Below are 27,524 nucleotides of genomic sequence, written 5' to 3'. Positions count from 1 at the left end.
ACTAAGAATTATTCACAGTCAACATTTATTTCCACACTAAGTGCCAACTGTAAGCAATAATAACATCAGTCGATGGTTGTATTTTGATGTGTGGAGTTTCCAAGCAACACTTGTTAAGAGATGATAGACGATGTATAGTTGATACGGGATAATGTTGAATATGTTGTAGTATTCACATTGTACTGTGAACAAGCAGATTCTCACCGACGTATGGTTATTTTTTACACTATTGTTAATAACTGTGGTAAAGATGGTCCATCAGTATGTAGATATGCCCAAAAAAACTGAAGAGGCGTCTGATAAAAGTGTGACGTGCAGGTTGTGCCAATAAACAGTTTGGTTCTCAACCCATTTGTGCCTGCAACTGAAGTATATTTATTTTTGGTGGAAGTGTACTCTGGGCTTGCCTCGGCATAATCTGAAGTCATTTTCCAAATCGGTCAAACCGGCTGAAAAGTTAAGTCTGGTCACATGATGGGACTACAGTTGTTTTTCTATATATTTCATTATATTTTAGGAAAAACAGAAGTCTCATTTGCCCAAACCTTGCAGCATGCTCTTCAGTCCTCCACCGCGGGGCGGCGCTGTCGTTACATTTGGTTTGTGTCGCTGTAAACTCTGTCCGAGGTCAAAGATAGGAACACCGGCAGGTTATCGGAAAGTCACCGTTGAGAAACAAACAGGAGGACTAATTCTGAAAAACAAACGTGGTCACTAACTAGAATTAATATGCCATAACTAGGGTTGCGGTACTTCATAAAACAAACCGTTAATTGTTGACAAATTCTTCACCGCTTGCTGGTAAGATGCTTTTTTATAAATCATAGACATGACAAAAGCTAATAGCATGCTAACTGTAAACGTAAGGCTCCCATTATCGGACAGACATTTTGGATCACCAAGGCATGTAAACACGACTGAAATGTAAACCTTTACGTTTCATAATGAATTATAATGTTACGTATTTCTGTGACATAAATATCAGTTGTGGGATTGTATCCTGACTAACAGCAGTCTGACACAGCTGTACGATGTCAAGCTAATTAACAGTCAGCAAGTGAACTGATGCTGTGCAGGACTCCTTTCAACACATTAGCCGGTGACTTTATTTCCATTGTGTAATATGTAATCGGTATGTCAAATATGTAATCGGTATGTCAAATATGTAATCGGTATGTCAAATATGTAATCGGTTATGAATGTTGTGTATATGATGACACAGGTGTTGACAAATGTCCATTTCAAATAAACAACCCAAACACTGTCAGAAAAATGACTAGCTTGTTAACTTGGCTTTGACCAACAGGGATAAACCCTCAATGTATTATGTTTAAAAAATATATGAAACAAAAGAAAACAATTATTTACATTCGTGCAACTCTGCAATTTAACTGGAGGTACTTTTACTTTACTTGAGTATTTCCATTTCATGCTCTTTTATTGTTCTATAGTTATAGAAGTACTAGTATAATACTTTGTTACAAGTTACTTTGCAGATTTAGATTATTAATACAAATTATGAATCAAAATGATATATTTATTTATGTTAAGATACCCAGCAGTATATAAAGTCATTAAAATTAGCTCCACCTTTAGCAGCTGCAGCATTAAAGTGACACATTAATGCGTCAAAAACTGCAGTCGAATAACTTTTTAATTACTTTTGCTACTTTAAGTATATTTTGGTGCTAATACTTTCGTTGTTTTACTTAAGTAAGATTTTGAATGCTGGACTTTTACTTGTATCAAAGTATTTTACACTTTTCTACTTTAACTTAATCTGAATACTTCTAACAATACTGCCTTTGTGAAGTTGTGAGCAGCAATGTTGGTGTCTGAAGTGGACAAAGGTATAACGTTAAAACAATCGACTCAGAATAAAACAACATTAGTAGAGTTGCTTAATCAACTTTGTTGGTACTGCATTACATTCTCAGGGATCCTTACATTGGGACACAAGAAATGAGAAAAAGAAAAAAGATATGCTTAATTAAAAATAGATGAATTGGAACAAACTGTGGACTATAAAACTAACATTCACCAACTAACACTAACGCCTCTTGCTTAATAACAATTCTTGAACATTGTTGCTTTTAAGTTATTTCAGAGGACAGAGAGTCTTATATGCATTGGGTGGCTTTCTCTGAGTCTTAGAGACAACTTTGTAAAAATACAGTGACCTTTTGCATTTATCGTTGACCCTGCACCAGCCAGCCCACCCTGCTCCGAGGACCTGAGGGTCCCAGCAGTGTATTAATACATCAATGAGGCAGTTTGGAAGTCAATAAAGAAACACTTTCCCAGAAAGTCTGCTTGTGTGCCCAGTGTGTTTTGATAGGACTGCACCATTAAACAGCTGCTGAGTTGGACCGCCTGTGTAGCCCTGACAGGATTTCATTTGCCTTCGGGCTGTTTATTTTGATTTTAAGTTGAGACAGAGAGTGCAACATCCCAACCCACGGCCATGTGTTTCTGCCTCTCTGCTGCAGCCTAATGCCAGCTGAAGCGTGATGCATCCAGAGCAGCGCAGAACGCCTTTCGCCCTGCAGAGACGACGGGCAGATTCAGCCCCTCAGGGCACGCTGAGCACCGGCCTACTGCAGGGCCTCATCCAGAGCGCCAGGCCTCCTTCCTTCTGCTTCCTGGTCCCCAGGGTCCACGCAGCTGATACGGCAGCTGCCCAGCCTGCACAGATGCCCTCTCCTTCCTCCTCCTCCACCAGTCCTGCTCCTGCACCCATCCCCTCTCCCAGCTCTTTGCCAAGCCACATAGGCAAGCCAGAATTCCCAGACACAGGATGGGACCGTATCAAGAACCTCTTTGACATAGAGTTGGTATTTGTGCTCCTTCTTTCACTTAACGCTGTTAAAAAAACTCTTTTATGCATCAATTGTGTTGTTTGGTGTTGTGTTGCTGTTTAACGTAAACAATGTGAAGCAATGAAGTATTTGGCCCCTATTTTTATAATTGAGTCATTTTTCAAACAAAACTGTCAAACATTCCTTTTTTCATACTTCTCACTTGCAAGCGTGCGCCGCTTTGTCTCATGGGATGTCATCGTAAACTCAATATACTTGACCAACGGTCCATAACCCCAGTATGAAGGCAGTTTAGTCCGTATTCTCTACAGTGTGACAGAAAACGTTTATTTATTCAAATTATGCTTCCCTCCGTCACAACTCTCACATGTTCAGGTGTGAAGAACTGTATTTTCATATTTGCTGACATTTTATTGACCAAACAATCATATAATGAATAAAATGATTAGCTGATGATTACATAATGCAAATACTTGTTGGCAGCAAGAGCTTTTTCTTTTCTAGAGCTTCCTTTTTCCCAGTCTTACAAGGAAAAGTTATTGTAGAAGAGGCTGAGATGCTCCAGCACAGCAGAATACAGTAAAGTCTTGCAGACTCATTTATTCTGGACTGGGAAGAATATCAGAACCTTTGCACAGAGTCTTTGTGCACAGTAGTAAATACACTGGGTGAGAGAAAAGTACAAGGCCACATCCTTGAATGCATTGAACACAAACAGTTTCATTGTGTATAATTATTTGCCATTGCCGTTTTAATCGTGGAATAAAAGGCACCGAGTTGGTTCTCAAAAGAAAGCGTGGCTCTTGTCTCCCTGTAGTGCGGCGCAGAAGTACCCAGAGGAGCTGACCAACGTGATAAAGAGCGGTGCAGTTGGTGGACTCGCAGGCTTGCTCTACGGAGGCCTGCCAGCAGCTCGCCACTGCCAGGCAGAGGTATATCCAAGTCAGCCAGGCAGAAATGTATACCTGCCGAGTTGAAGCAGTGGTAAGTGGACTGTGTGTGATCGTGCATGTGCAAAATGTACGACTCCAGGTCACCATACAGGTGTAAAGTTACAGTGACCTCTTCTCTATAATCCGACTGCACGGTGTTGGACACTGATCAGTTAGCATGTGATGTGTGGAAAATAACAATATCAACAGTAACACTTGAGGATTACTGTTCCAGTAGAAAATGACTGCACTCCCGGGAAATATTTTTCTAGATAATGTTATAGCATCACGGTTATAACACAGCAGCAACCTTCTCATTTCGTGTCCTTTCGGTCCAAATCAGCGCTCGGCACATAACGCAGCAATCCGGGGGTTTGCGCGATACGGATGGAGATGGAGCTGGAGAGTCGCTGCTTTTGTCTCCTTATTCAAGTAAGCGATCAAAGTGATTATCCCAGAACACGTCATTACTTATATTTCAGAAGATTAAGGACATTTTAATGTGTGTGTGCAAACATTGACAAAGGAGGCATTAAATAAGATGAAGTAGGTTCAGCTGTTTTACTCTGGGCCAGCTCAACTGAAGTCTAGGCACGCCATGTTTATTTGTTTGGCACATTTCAACAACAAGTTTAACTTAATAAAAGGCAGTGGCAAACGTTTTAAGCCCTGACTTAGATCTCTGTGTACAGCAAACTGCTGTTACAGGCTTAAAGTGTGGTTTACCAACTAATCTGTTGTAATACAGCTGAGCAGAATGTTATTCATATTAAAACAATTGTTTTTCCATTGATCACCCCCCCTTAAATCTCTTTCCCTCCTGTGCCTGTGTGTTCCCTTCCCTCTCTAGTTCTGTCAGCACGGGGCTGTCTGTGTACCGGGACAAGTATGCTCTCAGCCATTACACTGCAGCTGGAGGTGAGTCACATGGGCCTCTATGGGGCCTGATCACACCTATTTTTAAACCTCTATTTATCCAGGGACAGCTGACGGAGCGCACTCTTCACAATCACATCTCCATCTGGGAGTTGTGCTATACAACCTCAGTGTTTGCAATGAGCAGCTCCACAGTTCTCTCCTGTTGTCGCTGTGTCTGTCTGCAGCTTAACGTGCAGCATCGGTGCTGCATTTATGGGATTTTAAATGTCGGCAAAATGTTAACTTCTGTAAATTCTGATATGGGTCCAAGCTTTTAGAATGAATTATTATGAATGGATTCTTTTTAATATTTATCTTGAGCAACATCGTCACATTTTCCTCCCTTGCAAGATTACTTCTGCAATGTCCCCAGTCTACCTGTGGCCGAGGGCCTTTATTTCACGCTCCCCATCTCTCTCCAACCTCATTTCCTGTCATCTCTCTACTGCAGTTTTATAGATGAATGAACAGATTACTCAATAAATCCACTGTCCAGAAAATGGGATTTTGTTTATTTGTGTAATTTCCAGTCAAATTCCTGGTACTGACAGAAATAATGACACTTTTCTAATCCTCATTTAACCTGATGACAAGTAGTTTTAACACAGCACATTGAGTTATGAATGATGATGATAACACTGTGTGTGAGCAGCTGTGACCGGGGGCCTCTTCAGACTGAACCTGGGCCTAAGAGGGCTGGTGGCAGGGACAATCATCGGAGCGGTGATGGGGTAAGCTTGGCTTCTGCTTCCACAAGTGTCCCTTCATATCCATCGATCATCAACGCATCAACTGGTTACAGTAACTAATCTCAAGCATTTCATTATAGAATTGAGTTACATAGTCAGAAAGCTGCTCTGCGTTTATTTTTTAACAGACATGCGTATTGGCTCGTGTGTGTGTGTGTGTGTGTGTGTGCGTGTGCTTGAGAGCAGGGAGCACTCTGGCAGCCAGCTGCGCCCCTCCCAGCAACCCTCTGTCGCCCAGATGAACCCCCGCCCCCGCCCCCAACTCTGTTCACGGTGCCAGAGGGACACATGTGTGCTGCAGAGGGCCATGTTTTGGGTACTAGAGCAAGGAGGCAGGCCAAGGCAGCAGCTGTCCCTCTCCATTTCTGTCATCTCTGTTATTCCAGCCTCTCATCTCCATCTACCATACTCTGATCTGGACTTATGCTTCACTCCCTCTCCTCTCTCTCCTCAACCCTCTCTTCTCTCTCTGTCCCACTTTTCCCTCGCTCCTCTGGCCACTTTCAGCTGAGTGCACAGAGCCAAGAGCAGATTTCAATTTGATTGTGTAATGGAAATTGAGTGTGAGGTGTTTGATGGTGTAACAGACTGGAGGGGCTGGTTTGGATTGTCTCTGATCCTCATCTCCGTGTTGGCTCAGCCTCAGTCTGTTCTCCTGTTGGCTCCTCCTCCTCCTCTCCTCACTGTCTGCCTGAGTGACCAGCCACCTGGAGCGTTTGATGTGTGCAAACAGCCCCGGCCCTGGCTATGTCAGGTGCAGTCGGGGCAGAAGGGGGCGAAATGGAAGCAGGCAGCTAATCGGAAAGCACATCACGCTCCAGATCTCAGCCCAGAATCGTCCTCTTGTCCGGGCACATGACAGAGGTGTGACTGGAAGGTTTGGGTGGGGCCAGAGGGACGGCAGAGCAGGGCCGACTTTTTGAGACACAGATGAGGGGAAATTTGGCACTAAATTATTACAATGGTGCAAATAACTGACAGCTTAGAAGTGTTACGCAAATCCCGCAAAGTAGCTGCTTTGACAGGGCTTACTGTGACGATAGCAGGGAGTGTTTTAGGAATTAGATACCCAGTGTTGGCGTGTCCAGTAAAGTGTCACCCAGAATGGTTTCACACGTTACATTAGCTGGTGTTTGGTTCAGCTCATGTGCAGGTGGTAATAACCCTGCTCAGGCAATGTATTGTGTTCTGAATATATGTCTGATATTTACAATAACATAAGCTAACTTGTGCTCAGGTTTCCCACTGGTGCTCTGATCATCAGCATGCAGTCAATGACGGGAGAAACTGCCAGAGAGAGGAGGAGGAGGGAGCGCAGGGAACTCTATGAGCTCAGACTCGCAGAATGGTGAGATATGTTTAATCATAAGCTGTTTCACTTCTGTAGGCATTAAAAACTCATTTACATCAAATAAATGTGTCTTGTTGCTCACCAATCACTCTCCTCCTTTCAAATCCTAAGGGCGGCCCGTCTGAACTTGACAGATGAATTGATTAAAGATCTGAATGTCAGCTCTCAGGCAGAGGAAACCAATAAGGAAATACAAAGGATCCAGGAACTGCTCAGTTTACCAAAGAATGAGGATGTGACTCAGGACTCACGCAGCCAATGATAACAGCTGCCTTACTGCCTAATGTGTGGGACAATGAAGGTGGGACTTCACACATCTGGGAGGATGAATGGGTCACCTCTTCGCCTGCACTCCACACACCTTCTCTAACTGAATGGAAAGTGCTTCACATCACATCACCAACTACTGTCCTGTGTACTCGTACATCTATCTTTGTGAGGACCAATTTGACTTTGAGATGAAGCTTTAATTGGACTTCATGTGAGGCTCATAGCAATGGTGGCTTAACTTTTTAAAGAATCGTATTTGCCCTTTCTACTTGATCTAACCTACAGTATCGAGTGACACAAGCAATGAGATTCGAAATCTCAAAGTTGCAAGGGATACAACCTAATAAAGCGTCCTCCACTAACATAAACACTTGTTGCGTCTCCCTAACAGACATTTCTAGCTTTCAAAATCAGCTCAGCTTGTGTGCTTCAGTGTTGGCTTCTTGTGAATAAATGACATTTTAATCATTGAATTAAAAACATGCTTTTCCACGAAACCCTCAAAATAGGTCGCCTGCCTGCCTGCCAAGACCTGACCTGTCCTTTCCTATACATCTTTCTTGTACTTTCATACAGCCAACATTTTGACACCAAACAACAGATGTCAATTCATGTCTATCACAAAGTGGCTTCTTTCTTGTCCCGCGTGTTTATGTGTAGTGTGCTTTCCAACTTTGCCTCTTGGGCTTTTCAGAAACTAGGTCAAACACATCCTTGGCCCCTGGTGTAAACAAGATGTGACACAGCAACAGCTGGGGCCCGGGATGCAGCAGCGACTGCTCACATGCAGATGGCCAGCCAATATAAACAGATCGAGGAACCTCTGCACTCCAGAGCAGCTTGGTCAGTGATGGTATCGAGCTTTGAGCTCTCGCACGCAGACACTGGAGCTCGGGTTTAGAACTGTATTTCAATTGTCTGTTGGCTGTCCCAGCATCGTTGAGTTTGTCAAGTATTGCACTAGGAAAATTGTTGTGTACTCTTTAAAACAATGTAAGCGTAAATGTTAAAATGTTTTATTTCACTTCGCTTCACTGGCATCTTTCCCAAAGTTTGGGATCATGTAGCCTGAAAAGTGTAGTCATTCTCTCCAAACGAGTTGGCACAGGATGGCGTTTATAAATAGGCTCTCAGTCCCCTCTATTGGTGACTTAGTGGAACTGCAAATGTACCGCAAATAAAAAGGAGAACAAATACATTTATAACATACTATCTGACATAATACATTAATCATAGCTATTTCCCCCTCTCTCGTTTATTAAGTCCAGTCTCCTTTAAAAAAACATCTTCATAATGTTTTAACAGGACAAATTAATACACATTTGAAAACTTGTGAAGTGGTTTTGCGTGAAAGTTGTAAATGAAGTCATACTTGATGCTTACTGGTCTCACAGCTAGTATGGTAGTCAAGCAAACTATATATAAATGTATAAAATAAGTGTCAGGAATGCTGTGATGTTATAACAACGGCATTAACTACAGGTGTTGGCACACATTCCACAAATTCCTGCAGTACTAAACTATTCCACATGATTACCACTGTAGACTACAGGCGCAGAAAACACACGATACGCAAATGCCACTTTCAAATGCTGCTCGTAAAAATGAATGTATGGAATGTGTCACGTCCCTGCTTGTCCTTGAGCCGGTAATGTTACATTTACACTGGCGGCAAAAAAACAACACGTTTCACACACAACAAGTATGTGGTCGATGTGTACACAGAATGTATAGGGAAAAGCAAATAGGCTATGCTCAGACATGCGGCACAACATCAGATACCAAGTAAAACATCAAGTGTGTTGATGTAGCAAGACGTCCGGACAACTAAAGCTCCACGATTAAACAAGTTGTTTCCACGTCACATCCCACAGTGTGAGAGAAAACCCACGGTTATTCGGCACTGCTCGTGGGGTCAGAGGGTTTATTCGATGTATCTTAACCGCACGTGAAGACGCCCCCCGAGTAGCGGCAGCAGCATTGGCTGAGTCTCAGCCTTACAAGATGTAAGTAAATGATCCATGAGTAAGCGTGTATGGTGATGAATGCTGGATGGTGCGGTGCGCCAGTTGTGTCTGTCGAGGTGAAGTCTCAGCCGCAGCCGTCCGAACTGGTGCCAAATAATCATGGAGATCAGTCAAAAAGACTTCAGACACAATCCGCTGACCACTGCCAGGTGTCTATCAAAGGTGTTTTTGTGGTAAGTGATTACATTATTATGAAAGTAATTCCAACCTTTGTTTTAGTTGTAGCTGTTGAAATGTGAAGTTTGAAACAGATGTCACATATCATTTAGATTCTTACGACTTTAAAGACACAAAACACCGGCACTGGGAGATAAAGTCTTCTTGTGTGGGCCGTTTGTTTTAGTTTTTTTTTACCAGAGACACTATTCAAGATTTGCACTTACCATTATATTCTTGCAACTTTAGCCACCTGTTGCAACTCCAATTCAAAGTATTTTTTCACGCACACTTCTATGAATGATGAGTCATCAAGATGAATTCTACTAGTTACACATTTATGTTCTAACCAGAAGTTAGTTAAACATTAATTTATAATTAATGCAACAGCAAAAGGTTGTTTTCCTACCCAATCCAAAATCATCTTCAAATAATCTGTATTTTGCTGTGAGCAACGGGTGTTTTAATCGAAAAGTTCAGCCCGAAATAGAGAAAAACGAGGGATTCAATAATGCCTAAAAGACATAGAGATAAAATACAAAAATGAAATCATTGTTGGTACAAATAGTTGCAGGTGGAGTTTATATTTGTATGTGCAGCAAACGTAGATATGACCTTTGATATGTCATTTATCGTCTTATTTCAAGATAAGATATCTCAACACGCTTGAGTCTTCTCACATGTATTTCATTGGCCTCGGCTCTTACAGTATTTTAGTTCTGATACTTAAACGTGTGTGTTCCAGCGTGTCCTGATCAGGCATGTGGTCGGCTATTGGCTGAGAGGGCAAACAACAGAAGGGGCTCTTGTTTGGACACGGATTCTACACACTTTGTTCTATGTAGAAAAGGCTCAGCAAACTGCCATTCCCAGTATTTATGTGCCCTTATTAGTACAACATGTTCTCACAATATGTTCTCGACCAACCGAACAAACCCTAGAGGGATCCCTGTAGCACAGGTGCTGTTAAACCTTACATGTTTCAGGTTAATTTAATGTATTTTATTAATGATAATAATAATAATAAGCTTTATTTGTATAGCACCTTTCATACAAGAATTGCAGCCCAAAGTGCTTCACAGCAAAAACAAACATTTGTACAAGATTAGACAGAATAAGAGCATTTACAGTACAATAATCACAGTGTAGATGTAAATGAGTCTGAAGTAGCATTATAAATAGTATGAATGGTTTACTCCCTTTGCTACCTGTTCTTGGTCATCTTCCCGCTTCATAAACAAACCCCTGTTTGTTAAGTTTTATGAAATCTATGGGTTAAAGACAGTTTTTCTCCAATAATATTCTTTAATCTTTCACTTTTCCACTAATTGTGTAAAGAACATGCAAACACATTTACCAGAGAAACGTTCTCTTGTTACCGTGGTAACACAGTCTATTTGATCTCAGGACTTTTCAAAAATACACACTCTGAAATTTATCGAAGTTACCTTTAAACATGTGCGGCACAAACATTAATAGTGTTACCTCTCCATTAGTCATGTTAGCAGTAATAAAAAAAGTACAATCATATTCTGTTTGTGACATAAATCCTCCCTAACTGTCTGTTCCAGCTGGCTGACCCCGTTGCTGCACCTTGGCCGCAAACGGAGGTTGGAGGAAAGTGACATGTACGGCGTTCTTCTCGAGGATCAGTCTGAAGTACTGGGAGAGGAACTGCAGAGGTACTCCATCACTGTGGTGCAGCCTTAGATCACATATTGCTGCCACGCCACAAAAACAGCAATGGATCAATATCACGTTATAGCGTCAAGTTTATTGTTATAACAAGATGTTTTTAGCCCAGGGCTGGGCGATTATGGATAAAAGGACTGTATTGCAGCCTTTAAAACCAGGAAAAGACAACACTTGTGCCATTTACGATATCCAAAATCTAAGACGACACCTGTGGCCAAAAGTTTTGAGAATGACACAAGTATTGCTTTTCACAAAGTTTGCTGCTTCAGTGTTTTTAGATGTTTTTGTCAGATGTTACTTTGGTATACTGAAGTATAATTACAAGCATTTCACAAGTGTCAAATGCTTTTATTGACAATTACATTAAGTTTATGCGAAGAGTCAACTGTTCTTGGATGATTGGGAGAAGTTGCTCTTTATTCATGGCTGTGTTCTTAGTTCTGAGTGAGCCCTCTGTCTTGGCTGAGATCCCCACACATGGTCTCAGGATGCTTTACTGTTGGCACAGGACTGATGGCAGCGCTCACCTTTTCTTCTCCGGACAACCTTTTTCACGGATTCCCCAAATAATCGGAAAGGGGATTCATCAGAGAAAATGACTTTACCTCGGTCCTCAGCAGTCCAATCCCTGAACCTTTTGCAGAATATCAGTCATTAATCAGGGATCAAGTTCATTTTCATGGCCAAGAGGGACTTTACAATTAATTGCAATTCATCTGATCAGTCAGCAGACTTTGTGAAAATAAATATTTGTGTGATTCTCAAAACCTTTGGGTGTCATCTCCATTCATGATATCAGTATATTACTCAGCCCTAACTTGACCTATATTGTTATAATATGAAACTCATTCACCCTACAACATGATGCTAATCCGTTTTTATTGCACTAAGAGATTTAAAGGGGAATTTCACTCTAAACTTTGAACTCATTATGTTTCTGTGCAGAATAATTATGCTGCTGCATTTTGTTTGTTGCAGATTTTGGGACCATGATGTTAGAAAGGCTATGAAGGAACTTCGGAAGCCAAAACTCAGCAGAGTTCTTATTCAGTGCTATGGGAAGTCCTACGCAATGACTGGGCTGTTTACATTTTCTCTGGTATGTTTTGGCTATGTGAAGTGTCCTTTACATTTTCCCGTTGGGAAATGATAAGAAGTAGGTTTGTATAGGTATTCATCCTAAAGTCATTGTGTGATGAAAATAGTTTGTAACGTTAACCTTTCTCCTTTAAAGGTCAATGGTATGTGTGGTTTCTATGTGAAGTGAAGAGATGTTTCTATGAATAAGGAACATAGTAACTAAAAGAAGTTTTCATGTTTTAGGCATAGATGTCTCATATTTTACAAGCATGTCAGCCACATATCGAGGGGCCATGCAATTTAGTGATGTAGTAAGATTTTGTGTTGTATAATTTGACAAACCAGAAGGCAGAGGTTAGACAAACTGGTCAGAATTCATTTTGCTTGAGTGCGTTTTGCTTGAGTGCATCCAGTGTCAGTAATGTATTTCTGTCACTCTTTGCCATAAAGGAGGCAATTAAAGTGATCCAGCCACTTCTTCTGGGGAAAGTCATCCTGTACTTTGAAAATTATGACCCAGACGACCAGAGGAGTCTCTGCATTGTGTGTGGTTACGCTGCTGCAATGTGCCTCTCCTCCTTCGCACTGACCGTCCTCCAACACCTCTACTTACTACTGCGTCCAAAGAACTGGCATGAAGATCAGAGTGGCCATGTGTCACATGATATACAGGAAGGTCAGTGAAGCTTCAGCAGCAATCACTCCTACAGATATGCTGTGAATGATTTCAGTAATACTCACCAGACAGGTGACATATCTGTCGTCAGGCTCTCGGTCTCAGCAGTGAATCCATGGGGCAAACAACCACCGGGCAAATCGTGAACCTCCTTTCAAATGATGTCAATCGTTTTGATGAGGTAAGGTAACACAAGCCTACAATGAAGCACTGCACCATCAGTGTTTCTGATTTACTAAACAACAACCTCTTAACCGAAAAACACTCTAATGCAAATGTTTATAATCCACTAGATTCATGGCAAACCGATCATTTCAGCCACAAATCCATTTTCTGTCGTTCTGTATGGAAACTCACTTCCCGGTCACACTGAACAAATCCAACTGAGCGTGATTGCATTTGTTGATCGTTCGAACCGTGCTCATGATTCACAATGTTCTCGATAGATTACACTCAACCTGCACTACCTGTGGGTGGGGCCTCTTGAAGCGATGGTGATCATCGTTTTCCTCTGGTACCAGATCGGACCCTCATGTCTGGCAGGTATGGTAATCCTTTCCCTCATGATGCCTGTACAGTCCTTGTTCGGGAAGCTCTTTGGCATCTTCAGGTAGGTTGTCTCTATTGATAGATTAGTTTAATTATGCCCATTTACAAATTCCTCTTCATTTGTCTTATCTGGACAGTTTTTGTAACTACTGTAGTTTCTCCAAAACTATGAAACATAAGGTATTTTTAAAACTTTTCTGCAGGAGCAAAACAGCAGTCCTTACTGACAATAGAATCCGCATCATGAACGAAGTGGTGTCTGGCATCAGGATTATCAAGATGTATGCCTGGGAGAAACCCTTCTCAGCTCTGGTTACGGAAGTCAGAAGGTAAGAATAAAAATCATATTTTTTGTCAGTGTTTTTGCAGGGATAAAATGGGGCATTATAGGGCATTCATTCCTACTGGGACATGGGCCCATATTTTCCTTTAGACTTTAGTTTGGGTGTTTCAATTTCTGGGGCCGGGATGATAGTGGAGCGTTTGAAGCGGGAGGGAACTTCACTCGGCTCCAGTGCTCTGGCCAGCTGATAAGCACAGACTTCTATGAAAGAGCTGATCTTCTTCCCTGATCCCGGGTTCGGGTGGGGGTCAGGGGGGATGGGGGGCAGTTTGATGTCTGAAGGTGAAGGCTTATCAAACCTGCAGTAAGATGCATTCAGGTCGTCGGCCAGTTGATGCTTCTCCACAGTGTGGGCTGGTGGTCTCCTGTTGCTGGTGATGTCCTGCAGGGTCGTGTCAAGATGGTGAATCCTATCTGGAAAAAACTCTGACGAGACTCGAGGGGTTACCATTTAGACACAACCTTCCTGCAGGCCTTTCCACACTGGTGCAGCGTAGTTCGCAAAACCTGCTTTTCAGATCTCATTTGTTGGTGTGTTTCTGGCCTGTTGACAGAACCTTAGGGAGGTGCTGCGTTTTAGTGTAGACTAGGGTTTGCTGTTTTTGGCTCAGGTCATGTTCCTATTCATATAAGCTTTAGAGAGGACATGACCTGAGCCAACTGTATAATAATAATGAGATATTATGATAATAGTAGAAAAAAGTCCAAAAGTTCCAGTTTGTATTTTGGCAATACACCACACACACTGCCAAGACAATATACATGAGACACGTTATTCTTTTAAGAATGATCCATTCAATCCCAGCTCAGTAGCAACTGCATCCGCTATATAGTAAACATGAAAAGTCAGATTGACTGTAATGCAGGAAGAAGAAGGTTTAGGTTGAATTTATTTTTCCGAGCATCTCTTTGTCAACAACAACAAAGGGCTTTTTGAAGAGGCAAAGATAAATGGCTCCCAGATTATGTTTTGGGGCATTTTATGCCTTTGTTTGAGAGAGACGGGAACGTGGGGAGAGTAGGGGAATGACATTTAGCAAACGGTCCATTGGTTACAGGGGTTGAGCGTTGGATAATGAACGACACACTTCTTAAGACATCCTCATTACTCATTTACTCCTTTCTAAGAAAACATTTGGAAATCCTGGACCTCTTATTACGAGTGTATATTTGATTACTAATTAATGACTGGCCTTTAAAAAAAAACTTGAGCAGAATGTTACAACTGTTTCTCAGTTTTGTACAGTAGGCAAAGGTTTTCATCTTTATCTATAAAACAAATCAAAGCTTGCTGAAGCTTCCTGCTGTCCGCTGCTCGCCCACTTCTGTTAACTGTGTGGACTTTGTTAATATTAAGTATCAGCAGGCCCTCAAAAACAAAGACACATTCACATGACTGATCATGTAATAGAACACACACACACACACACACACACACACACACACACACACACACACACACACACACACACACACAGAGTCTCTCTCTCTCTCACTCACTCACTCACACACATAGTCTCTCTCTCTCTCTCTCTCTCTCTCTCTCTCTCTCTCTCTCTCTCTCTCTCTCACTCACACACACACACACACACACAGTATGATACAGGGGCTATCAATACCTTTATATCAGAACTCGTACGGTCACAGCGAGCACTTTCTGAGCCCGTCTACACACTCTAGTGGCACCTTTGTTCCCAACAGACTGTGATGAAGTTGCAATGCAATCACTTGAGTTAAAACTAGCCAAACTTGTTTAGGTGTGATTTCTGTGGCACAACCGTAGTTTCACCACAAACTATGTTTTATGTAGTGATTTATTTGTTTTAAACTATGAGGTGTGACTGTTGCGTAGCTAGCTGCGCCAACCGACACAACTGACGTTAGCGTTAGCTTGACTTATTTACTAAAACAGTTTGGCAGTTACTTGAAGCTTGTTTAGTGGCTTCCTGTTTACATAGTTGACTACTTTTGGACAGAACTACAGAAGTTTTCTTTGCACATTATTAAAGTTTACCGGCATTTCCTAAGTTTTAATGCTGTTACACAATGTAAAATCACCAGGTCAAAACTCTAGTAATTACTGAGAATTTAGTACCGACTTATCACACAAACTTAGGAATGGATTTAAGAATAGCTCAAACAACCCAATTATCATTAATATTCTGCATGCTGCAAAGGCTGAACCTGATTCAAAACCCTGGTGGGTATGTGTCACCTAACAGCCATAATTTGTCCTCACGGTGCACTATTAAGTCACCAGGCTCAACTTCCTCATGTGTTGTCTTCTATTGCCAGGAAAGAAATCAATCAGATATTGAAGAGCTCCTACCTCCGAGGACTCAACATGGCCTCCTTCTTTGCCAGCAGCAAAATCATCGTCTTTGTTACCTTCACTGTCTACGTTCTCCTGGGCAACACCATCACTGCCAGCATTGTGTTTGTCACAGTTTCTCTTTATGGTACAATCAAGCTCACGGTCACCCTGTTCTTCCCACTGGCCATCGAGAAGTTGTCGGAGACGGAGGTCAGCGTTCGCAGGATTGAGGTGATTCTTTTTTTTGTTCTGAATTACAGCAGCTGTCTTATATTTGCTGAACAATGCTTGCAAACATTCAAACAGTTTTAGGATAGTTCATGAGCTCAACATATCCACACAATTACTAAAGTGTTTCCCAAGTGTTTCTGCTCAAGCTTCAAGATCCAACAGGATTTATAATTATCGAGCACACAATCGACCTGTTGTATCAATAATGATGTGTCAGCAGTATCCCTTGAAAATAGACACATACACACAGAGATACATAAAGTCCTGAGTGGCATAGAAAGGTACATGGATAAAGATACCAATGAATCATTTGCAGATCACATGGGGTGTAACATTGTATTTGTTTTACATTGTAAATCTTTTTCATGTCTCACCTCAGGGTTAGAGCCGCGCTGAGTGAATGTTCAGTTAATCATTACATTTCATACACATCAGTCATTTCAAGAGTTCATAGCACTGTAAACTGCACACTGTCTATGTTTTAATAAAAGGGTTCACAGTGTAAAGTCATGCTTATTGATTAACCACCTTCCAGGAATTTCTCCTGCTGGATGAGATTGAGAGAAAAAACTTGCGGTTTCCTCTGGAGGAAAAGAAGGACGACTGCATTGAGATTGAGAAGCTGACCTGCTACTGGGATAAGGTGAATATTCTAACCTTGAAGCAGTGGTTCCCAAAGTGGGGGGCGCGCCCCCTAGGGGGGGTTAGGGTAGGTTAGGGGGGGGGGGCACAGCAAGGCAAATGAATGAGGCATGCTTGAGCCCTGTTAGCATAACATGGACAAGTTTGTGACAGGGCTCCCAGCTAAACTCAAAGCAGAGGATGAATCTTCACCAAATGTGTCAGCTTCCCAAGCTAAAGTCAAGACAAGAAAATATGATGAGGTATATTATATCGCCTTCGGCTTCATCAGTACAGCGGTGGTAACGAGGAGAGACCACAGTGTGTTGTGTGTCTGAAAATACTAGCTTGGGTTGCGAAAATATCTACAAAAGGGGGGGCCTGCAGAAAAAGTTTGGGAACCACTGCCTTAAAGTGATATTTCACAGTGGTGTAATGTCATTTTACAGGACTTGTATGTGCTTAAATGCTGAGTATATAATGTATTGTAAGTTTTAAACCTAGCGTAAGAGCCAGAAAAGCCTGTTTGGGGTTTCACACGGTGTGATCAAATGTCCGATCTGTTATGAAATAGAAGCAGTTGGTAGCTTGTGTTTCTCTAAATGAGCGGGTTTCCTCTATCCTGTCAGAGTTTGGACGCTCCCTCACTGCAGAACGTCTCTATCACAGTGAAGTCCAACCAACTCCTGACTGTAATTGGCCCAGTGGGGGCTGGAAAGGTCAGTACACCGGTGTGAACTAGTTCAGCTTCTGGCTTATGATGTCCTACAACCTGCTTTAATAAACGGTCCCAATATGAGCACCGTCAAAGGAGAAAGTGTTGACTATATTCGCCGTTTGATTCCTTGTTCGCACCAGTCATCTCTGCTGAGCGCCATCCTGGGAGAGCTGCCTCGCGACACGGGAAAACTAAAGGTCAAAGGTCAGCTGACATATGCCGCCCAGCAGCCCTGGGTGTTCCCTGGAACCGTACGAAGTAACATCCTGTTTGGGAGAGAACTCAACCCCCAGCAGTATGAGAGAGTCCTCAGCGCCTGCGCTTTAAAGAGGGTGAGATATAACACAGTACCTTTAATGATGTATTATTTCACCCACCTGCGTCCCAGCAGTTATCACTGCCCGTCACTAATGCTTAAAGTTTGCGGGTCGAGATCGGGCGGTTGATTGTTTTTCCATGTTGGCCGCTGCAGATCTCTCATAAGCCGAGTGGGTGCGACTGAGCTGCTCATCACTAATGAGCACAGTCAGGAGGACTCGGAGTAACGAAGCTACATTAATCATTCAACCTGAAGATGATGTGACAAAAATATTGACTGAAATGTTCAATCTGATGACTAAAAAGACAGCTTTCATTGACCAAAATCGTTATGGTTTTCTTTGACTAAGTAAGATGAGACTTAAGTCTTTTAGTCTCGACTTGACTAAATAAAAACATGACGAGGTCGACTATATATGATAAAAACCTAACAAGGACATTTGACACAAACGCTCCATTATCTTTGAGTGCAGGACCTGGAGCTGCTCCCAGACGGAGACCTGACTCTGGTCGGGGACAGAGGAGCCACACTCAGCGGGGGACAGAAAGCTCGAGTCAACCTGGCGAGGTGAGAGGACAGTGACAAGGATCACCTCTGTGTAACGCAGACAGCATACTCCCTAGAAATGAATAAGCGTATTTTTGTCTCGCCTCAAAACTTTAACTTTAACAAGTTAGTTTTGTCTTTCCACAGATAAGTTTAGGTTCAGGTGACATTAACTGTTGTTACAGTTGTTCTCCCCTCCTCACATTGTTATACTTCACTGAAGTGGGTCGGTGTGTGTGTGTGTGTGTGCAGGGCTGTGTATCAGGATGCAGACATCTACCTCCTGGACGATCCTTTGAGTGCTGTGGATGCCGAGGTCGGCAGACACCTCTTTGAACAGTGAGACCATTTCTGCCCAGAAATTCCCCGTGCTAATACTGTACCATATGTGCTACATACCGATCAATTATTATAGTATTCTGTTTTAGCTGCAAGTATACAATAACATTTAAATTCCTTTACTATTTTATACTAACAAGAAATCCTACAATATGTGCGACACCAGACGTCAAACACACGACATACTCAGAGACCTGCTTACAAAGATTGTGTAATATGGATTCTCTAATAACGACGACTTGGTAATGGAGAAATGTGCAGTGTTTACAGTTACATTTAGACTTTGATAACTCATGACAGAAGCTCATCTTCCTGCATAAAGTTACACAAAGACACTTCATTTACACAACTAGTTTATTCTGTCTCTGTCTCCGTGTATCAGGTGCATCTGTGGCCTGCTGAAGAACAAGTGTCGTATCCTGGTCACCCACCAGCTGCAGTACCTGCATGCAGCTGACCACATTGTTGTCCTCAAGGAGGTTAGTGTGTAAATATATATATATCATAAGGCCACACTTCTATTTATCTGCATGACTTTTGTCTTGTGCCATAAATCAATCCCACAGATCTGACCTAGTGGCTCATCGCTGGCTAGTGTTCTAAGTCATTTGTTGCTGTGTTAAATCCATCGACAGGGATTCATCCCCTTCATGGCAGCGTTTTCTCCTCTTCCCAGGGTCGTGTCATGGTTGAGGGTTCCTATAATGAGCTTCAGCGCTCTGGCCTCGACATCCAGTCCCTGCAGAGAAGCGACGAGGAGCAGGAGCGCTGGTCTCGATCACCTGAGCCAGACAAACTGTCGCTATGCAGCCAGAGGACGGCTCACTCGCACAGTTCACACAGCAGCCTCCTGTCTCCAGGGAGCGACCACGCTGAGCAGCTTCCGGTAGGTGCATTTAAATATTGAAGTCCTTTGACCTAAGAGATATTTGATAGAGGTATTTCATACGAGTCGCAGCAGAGAAGACTAGTAGTCAGATATTGCCTTAGACTGAAAAGGTTAAACCAGCGTGTTTAATAACGGTTTTATCTGGATTTTACCATAAACCAAATCAGTGACGATTGTGTTTCAACTTACTTTGTACAACGGGGACAAAGGGAAGTAAAGTATCGACCAGAGAAGTCTAAAAGTTTAACACAATTCTAACAATTGGGGAAACCATAACGCGTTATCTGCTATTTTAATTCAGCTATTATTATACAATTGTAATTCTGCTATTTCTATAATGGTACTTCAGACTCATTTACATCAACACTGTGATTATTGTACTGTAAATGCTCTTATTCTGTCTAATCTTGTACTAATTGTTGGGTTTTTGCTGTGAACAAATATACAAACAAAGCTTATTATTATTATTTTCAAAATAAAATATTCCAGAAAGTGATTACAGGTTTATTTTACCATCGTTTCAATTACACAGCATGTGTTTGGATAATTAGTTTTTTATAGACATCCTGTGAATCCTATTCATTTTCCATTTTGTTTCCACAATAAGTGTAAATATTATTTTGCCTGATGACACATTTTAGGATGCGTTTTTGTGCATTTTCCCCAAATCCCTGAATGTATACTTCCAACCTGGTTTCATTTAAAATAAGCCTGTATTACGTCAGTGCAGAGTTGATACTTGAAGTGTATAACGTGTAAAGTTGTAGCCCGTAGTATGACTTTATGGATCAGTAATGACTTGTTTTGCAGGTTGAAACAGGTCATACCATGGCAGAGGAGACTCGAGCTGAAGGAAATGTTGGCGGCCGCATTTATCTGAAGTACTTCACTTCAGGCCGTAACCCTCTGGTGTTATTGGTTGTAGTGCTGCTCACTGTCACAGCTGAGGTAAGCCTATGGCTCTAATATTCATCAACATGGACTTTATTTAAACAGATCTGCCCACTCCCACCTGAAAAGTGATGTTGTGTGTTCATTTGTAGCTAGTAGTCGCTAAATACATTGTTATTAGCATTTGAACATATAGACTGAGAACTAGACAATGCTTTGTACCACAATAAATGTAGACATATTAAAGATTGACATCAAAATAACTCAAACATGACAGAAAGATATTCAAATAAAAATCTAATAATCACCATAACAAGAAAAACATCAGAAAATGTAATTGATATATTTGTGAAAGTGGATTACATTCTGATATGAAGTACTTTGGACTACGACTTCAACACTTAATATGAACTTTGTTTCCATTAATAGGTTGCATATGTTATGCAGGACTGGTGGCTGGTCTACTGGTGAGTGTAAACACACGGGAGCTGCTTCCTCTGTATATGCTGTTTGCTTCCCTAACTTTACTTCTTGCTGCGTGCTGGGTCTGATTTGTTAATCTCCTCAACTGACAGGGCGAGAGAGGAGTTTTTTAACCGCACAGCTGCTGATGTTCGCATTGAAACTGGCATGAACGCTACTTACTCAGATCAAGAGTTGAATCTCCCATTTTACCTTGGCATTTACTCAGGTAAGCCTTCCACATGGTGTTGACTGTGATGGTTATGAAGTTCATTAAAACATGTATTAAAATGTGAATCCTGTTGTTTTTGCTCTCAGGTTTGACAGCAGCCGCTGTCGTCTTTGGCTTTGTCAGGAGCTTATTGATCTTTCATGGGTTAGTGAGATCATCTCAGGCTCTGCATGACAGCATGTTCAGAGCTGTCCTCCGCACGCCTGTTCGCTTCTTTGACGTCAACCCCATAGGTGAGCCCCGCATAGAATATATAACCAGTTTAAATTGAGTCAAGCTGAGGTTCTGCTTTGGTTGATTTGATACATGGAGCCAAATCAGGCTTCACCATTGTACATAACCTTCTAATTAATAAAGTAGCAATTGTTTTTTTGAACCAAGTTTGCTTTCACCTACTTTGTAGGAAGGATTCTCAACAGGTTTTCCAAAGACATCAGCCAGATGGACTCCATGTTACCCATCACCTTTATGGACTTCTATCAAGTGAGAAATGATTACACGCATCCGAGTTGACTGACTTTTGACAAAATCTTAATTTCTCCTAACTTATTTAATATTGCTCACAATGTGATGTTTGTAGTTTTGCAGTTATTTTTACAGAATGTTGGCGTGGTCGCCGTGGCAGCCTCAGTCATCCCTCTCATCCTCATCCCCGTCATTCCTCTGATTTTTGTCTTCCTGTACTTGAGACATTTCTACCTCCGTACATCACGAGACATCAAACGCCTCGAGTCTACAAGTATGTTCATGGATTCTAGCCATAATTATACCAGGTCATGAGATAGATTGAATGAGTTGGCATTTTAAATATAATATATAATGATATTGTGTGTATATATATATATACATATACACACACACACACACACGTCCTGTACAAGCAGTTGGATTGTGTCGTCTCTCCCACAGCTCGGAGTCCAGTGTTCTCCCACCTGTCTTCGTCTCTTCAGGGCCTGTGGACGATCCGAGCCCTCAGAGCCGAGGAGAGGTTAACGAAAGCCTTTGATGCACATCAGGACCTGCACTCAGGTTCTCCTTTATTAATATTGCTATTTTCCAAGCGTGTTTATAGTTGGAATGACAAAGGCCGCTGTATGGCTGCAGTGTTTCTGTTCTGACATACATTTTGTTTGTCTCTGGTGCAGAGGCATGGTTTTTGTTCCTGATGACCTCCCGCTGGTTTGCCCTTCACCTCGACAGCATTTGCTCAATATTTGTCACCTTTGTAACATTTGGCTGCATCCTACTCAGAGATGGTAAGGAACTGTGTGCACACAGACTCAGTTAGCTAAAGTCAAACTATAGTTTTATAGCACATTTAAAAACAACAACAGTTGACCAAAGTGCAACAGGCACTTAATACAAATCAATATAACTCAATACAAAGCCAATAAGACCAGAAGAAGTGGAGGTTTATATATTGTGTATTGTGTATGTGTTCATTAGGGCTCAAGGCTGGAGAGGTGGGCCTGGTGCTGACCTATGCTGTGACCCTGGTAGGAAACTTCCAGTGGACGGTGAGGCAAAGTGCTGAGGTGGAGAACATGGTAAGAACTGAGTGATTACTTTTGCTATTATAGATTGTCTTTTCTTTTTATGCCTTCGAGCAAGAGCCGCAGCCGGAGGCTTTATGTTTACAGTCTGTCTCGTTCTCGTGAAGGAGCCAGGAAGGAACTTCTTCAAATTTGGCACAAACGACTCAAAGATGAACTGATTAGGTTTTGGTGATGAAAGGTCACTGTGACTTCACAAAACATGTTTTGAACTCAATCATTTGTAAGGTAATTATGACAATTTCACACAAATATCTACTCAAATGAAACGATGGCGGTTACTGTCGTTTCATTAGATGTTGAGTTTCCCAGTTGTGACCTGCTGATTGGTGATCAGGCTTTAACATCAGTCAGATCAGGTCTGACCTCTTGGTGTTTATGGTGGAGAGAGCATGAAGCTCTTGGAAGCAGCAGAATATATTAAACAGTTGACTCGAATGACAGAAACAGGCTGGAGGTGTGAGGACACAAGGAATCATCTGCAATAATCTCTCTCTGCAGATGACGTCAGTGGAGAGGGTGGTGGAGTACACCGAGCTGGAGAGCGAAGCCCCCTGGGAAACGGAGAAGCGTCCTCCTCCCGATTGGCCGAGCAAAGGCCTGGTGACCTTTGACCAGGTGAACTTTTCCTACAGTAGCGATGGACCGCCGGTACTCAAAGACATAAGCGTCACCTTCCAACCCAACGAGAAGGTGAGACATCTTGGTTTGCCTACAGCCACAGTCCCCTTTTTAAACGCACACAATAGACGATGATCAGTCTTGTTTCCCGTGCGTCAGGTGGGCATCGTGGGCAGGAACCGGTGCCGGGAAAAGCTCTCTGGTGTCGGCTCTCTTCCGCCTGGCAGAGCCTCAGGGGAAGATCTACATCGATGGCGTTCTGACCTCTGAGATCGGCCTCCACGACCTGCGCCAGAAGATGTCCATCATTCCTCAGGTGATCCTCGGACCGACTTCCTCTAGAAAATCTGCTCTTTTAATGTCATTTTTAAGTTTCTGAAATTTGCTAATACACATTTCTGGTGCCACTTAATTGTTCCATTTGGAATAGCTCAGTCATTCCTGCTTATTTAGCTCAAGTTGTTAAACAGCCCGAAATAAACAATATCGAGCCACCAAAAATGAATCGTTGCTTTTTTTTTTTATATTCTGACCCTGTAAACTTTGTTTGAAGATTCAATGTGATGTTTGGAATGGAAAGAAGTCCAGCTTGTGTTTGTGCTGAATTACACCATGTTTCTTTCTGACCTGTTCCCCAGGACCCGGTGCTGTTTACTGACACAGTGAGGAAGAACCTGGACCCTTTCAGCCAGCACTCTGACGAGGAACTGTGGAATGCTCTGGAGGAGGTCAGTATCTGATCTGCCCTCTACGGCCTCGAGTGCGTAGCTCGCACCGTGGGGGGCATCAGGCAAACGCTCCCCCCTTGCTCCCGCAGGTGCAGCTCATGTCGGCGGTGGAGGAGCTGCCCGGGAAGCTGGAGACGGTCCTGGCAGAGTCGGGCTCCAACTTCAGCGTGGGCCAGAGGCAGCTGGTGTGCCTGGCCAGAGCCATCCTGAGGAATAACCGCATCCTCGTCATCGACGAGGCCACGGCCAACGTGGACCCCAGGTACCGCCGACACGCCTGTGTCTCTGTTCGGTAGCTTTTCGAGCATAGACGTAGACGCTTTTCTCGTTTGATTCGATTCTTCCGTTTGTCTCCGCAGTACGGACAAACGGATCCAGAAAACCATCCGAGACAAGTTCAGAGAATGCACCGTGCTCACCATCGCTCATCGTCTCAACACCATCGTGGACAGCGACAGGATACTGGTGAGTCCTCTCTTCTTCTCAGTGTAATATATCACTAATGTAGTAATGTAGTAATCCACATTTTGTTACGTTACAGCCTTATTATATATATATATATATATATATATATATATATATATATATATATATATATATATATTATATATTTTTAATCATCAATCTACACAAAATACCCCATAATGACAAAGCGAAAAAAAGTGTTTAGAATTTTTGGCAAAGTAATAAAAAAGTGAAATATCACATTTACATAAGTATTCAGACTCTTTCCTATTACATTCAAATTTGAGCTCAGGTGCATCCTTGAGATGTTTCTACAACTTGATTGCAGTCCACCTGTGGTAAATTAAATGAATTGGACATGATTTGGACAGGACACACCTGTCTATATAAGGTCCCACAGTTGACAGTGCATGTCAGAGCACAGTGACCAGAAACCCGATGGTCACTCTGGCAGAGCTCCAGAGATCCTCTGTGAAGATGGAAGAACCTTCCAGAAGGACAACCATCACCGCATCACTCCACCAATCAGGCCTTTATGGTAGAGTCAGTAAAAGGCACATGCACACACCTGAAGGACTCTCAGACCGTGAGAAACGAGATTCTCTGGTCTGATGAAACCAAGATTGAACTCTTTGGCCTGAATGCCAAGCGTCATGTCTGGAGGAAACCAGGCGCTGCCCGGCCGATACCATCCCTTACAGTGAAGCACGGTGGTGGCAGCATCGTGCTGCGGGGGTGTTTTTCAGCGGCAGAAACTGAGAAAAGTACAGAGAGATCCTTGATGAAAACCTGCTCCAGAGCGTTCAGGACCTCAGACTGGAGCGACGGTTCACCTTCCAACAGGACAACGACCCTAAGCACACGGCCAAGACAACACAGGAGTGGCTTCGTGACAACTCTGCGAATGTCCTTGAGCGGCCCAGCCAGAGCCCGGACTTGAACCCGATTGAACATCTCTGGAGGAACCTGAAAATAGCCGTGCATGGACGCTCCCCATCCAACCTGATGGAGCTTGAGAGGATCTGCAGAGAAGAATGGAAGAAATTACCCAAACACAGATGTGCCAAGCTTGTGGCGTCGTACCCAAGAAGACTTGAAGCTGTAATCGCTGCCAAAGGGGCCTCAACAAAGTATTGAGTAAAGGGTCTGAATACTTGTGTAAATGTGATATTTCAGTTTTTGTTTTTTTAGTACTTTGCCAACAATTCTAAACACCTGTTTTTTCGCTTTGTCATTATCGGGTGTTGTGTGTAGATTGATGATAAAAAAGATAATCTTTGAATTTAATCCATTTTATAATAAGGCTGTAACGTAAATGTGAAAAAGTGAAGGGCTCTGAATAGTTTCTGAATGGTCTGTAAATATAATTGTGGGCATTTTATGCCTTTATTGATCCAGCCAGCTGGGAAACAAACCGGGTGCTTGCTGCTCAGGGGACATTGGGTCGCCACCGCTTAACTCTGTGTCGTGTTGTAGCTCAACTCTATCTCATCAAAATATAATTTGTTAAATGCACTTTGCTTGTCAGCTCACTACAGTAAGATGGTGAGGATTAGATTTTCCATATTTATAAATCAAAACAGAGATTTTCCAAAATGAAACATTCTCCTGTTCCTGTAACTAACAGGGTAATAATTCCCTGTTTACAACGTGATTACTTCATGTGATCCCCAGAGGTCACGGAAACTATTTATTTTTCTTTAATATATTTAAAATCCATTATTTAAGTCTAGTTGTTTGTGTTCTGTGCATTTATCAATTGGGATTTGTACTGCATTTGGTTTTAATTAATTATTTAATAAATGTTTTTGCAAAGCTGTACACTAATGTTGTACTGCGCCTGCGGTTGAGTACGTCAGCTGTCGAGGTACTGCACATTTACCGAATCTAACAGCCTTGTCCTGCTTTAAGGTTATGGGTGGTGGTACCATCCAGGAGTTAGACCGTCCCTTCGCCCTGCTGCAAAACAAAGAGGGTGCCCTCTACAAGATGGTGCAACAGACGGGCCTGGCCGAGGCAGCTGCCCTGCTGAAGTCAGCTGGACTGGTGAGGTGAAACATGTCTTTAAATTATGGACATGTAGTATTATTATTATTATTATTATTATTATTATTATTATTATTATTATTTGGAACTTGGACTTGTTTTTACTGAAGGGATGATTTTTCACACTTTCAGAGGCAACAGAGAAGTGTTGACAGCCCAGCAGACCAAGATTCGTAGAGACTACCATAGTCTCTGAGAACACGCAACCTTTCATTTATTTTGAAAGGTGCAGAATGAACCTGCTTATGTTAAAGGAAGTCTTTTTCTGCTAACGGGTAATAGAATGGAGAAACTGACATTTTATTTTCAGTTCTGACACTCTGCAGAAAAGTTGGACGTTGTATTGTTTCTTTAAAATCATACTTTTATAATCATACATTGCTACACGTGAATAAGACAATCGTCTCACGCAGGTGTCCAGTGAATGTGGACGTGTGATATTTACTGTCCAAAGTAAGTGCAACTGTGAAATCTTTGAATTGTAATGCAAACTGTCTCGTGTGCATCTTTTATACATTGTTTTGTTGAAACGGTTGCTCAGTCCTTGACTTGATGAGGTGAACATTTGTTTTCCCTTTCTGTATACATATGAGTTTTGATCCAAAGGACATCACCAAAGTAACTGTCTTTACCAAAGCGAATTTACCCGAAAATACCTACAAACAACATACCCAAAGTAAATTGAAAGCTGCTCTTCAACCATTTGCACCAGCTGCATGATGTTGGTCTCATTCAAAAGATAACTCTCTTATTGTTCTTGTAAAACAGTGAAGAATCACTCCAAGTGGCACTGAGTAATAGTGGTCTGAATATACTGCATTTGAAGAAAATACACTCCGTCAGAATTTCTTTGTTGAAAAAGATGTCTGAAGATGGGTATAGCTGGTAGTCCCGAGCTGAAATACACAATAGAAACATAGAACCAAGTGTTATCAAGTTCACCACCAAATTTCAGATAAAAAGGATAAAAACTTAATATATTAG

General features: G+C 42.2%; 2 protein-coding genes across 2 annotated transcripts; both read left to right on the top strand.

Annotated features, from left to right (window-relative positions):
• The first annotated feature begins 284 nt into the window (after nt 1–284).
• On the top strand, nt 285–7,407 carry timmdc1 (translocase of inner mitochondrial membrane domain containing 1). The gene is given in 9 exon segments (XM_029448312.1): nt 285–801; nt 2,490–2,830; nt 3,637–3,739; nt 3,741–3,803; nt 4,095–4,183; nt 4,602–4,669; nt 5,322–5,400; nt 6,656–6,766; nt 6,881–7,407. Coding segments are annotated over 8 exon segments (984 nt in total). The 5' UTR covers nt 285–801; nt 2,490–2,510; the 3' UTR covers nt 7,032–7,407.
• Nucleotides 7,408–9,134: 1,727 nt separating this feature from the next.
• Nucleotides 9,135–27,289, top strand: LOC115018446 (multidrug resistance-associated protein 4-like). Its single transcript, XM_029447370.1, is given in 33 exon segments — nt 9,135–9,239; nt 10,794–10,904; nt 11,896–12,016; nt 12,448–12,606; nt 12,608–12,673; nt 12,765–12,854; nt 13,120–13,283; nt 13,426–13,551; nt 15,861–16,110; nt 16,646–16,753; nt 17,361–17,450; nt 17,590–17,781; nt 18,241–18,335; nt 18,567–18,653; nt 19,036–19,132; nt 19,330–19,539; nt 20,353–20,490; nt 20,863–20,900; nt 21,009–21,124; nt 21,214–21,360; nt 21,531–21,610; nt 21,716–21,866; nt 22,037–22,156; nt 22,273–22,383; nt 22,574–22,674; nt 23,182–23,373; nt 23,461–23,478; nt 23,480–23,617; nt 23,940–24,029; nt 24,119–24,291; nt 24,389–24,494; nt 26,406–26,540; nt 26,673–27,289. Coding segments are annotated over 33 exon segments (3,939 nt in total). The 5' UTR covers nt 9,135–9,165; the 3' UTR covers nt 26,718–27,289.
• Nucleotides 27,290–27,524: the final 235 nt, after the last annotated feature.

This window comes from Cottoperca gobio, chromosome 2 (assembly GCF_900634415.1).
Source record: "Cottoperca gobio chromosome 2, fCotGob3.1, whole genome shotgun sequence".
Taxonomy (NCBI): domain Eukaryota; kingdom Metazoa; phylum Chordata; class Actinopteri; order Perciformes; family Bovichtidae; genus Cottoperca; species Cottoperca gobio.
The sequence above is the reverse complement of the archived record's forward strand: the minus strand, read 5'-3'. Positions and strand labels throughout refer to the sequence as shown.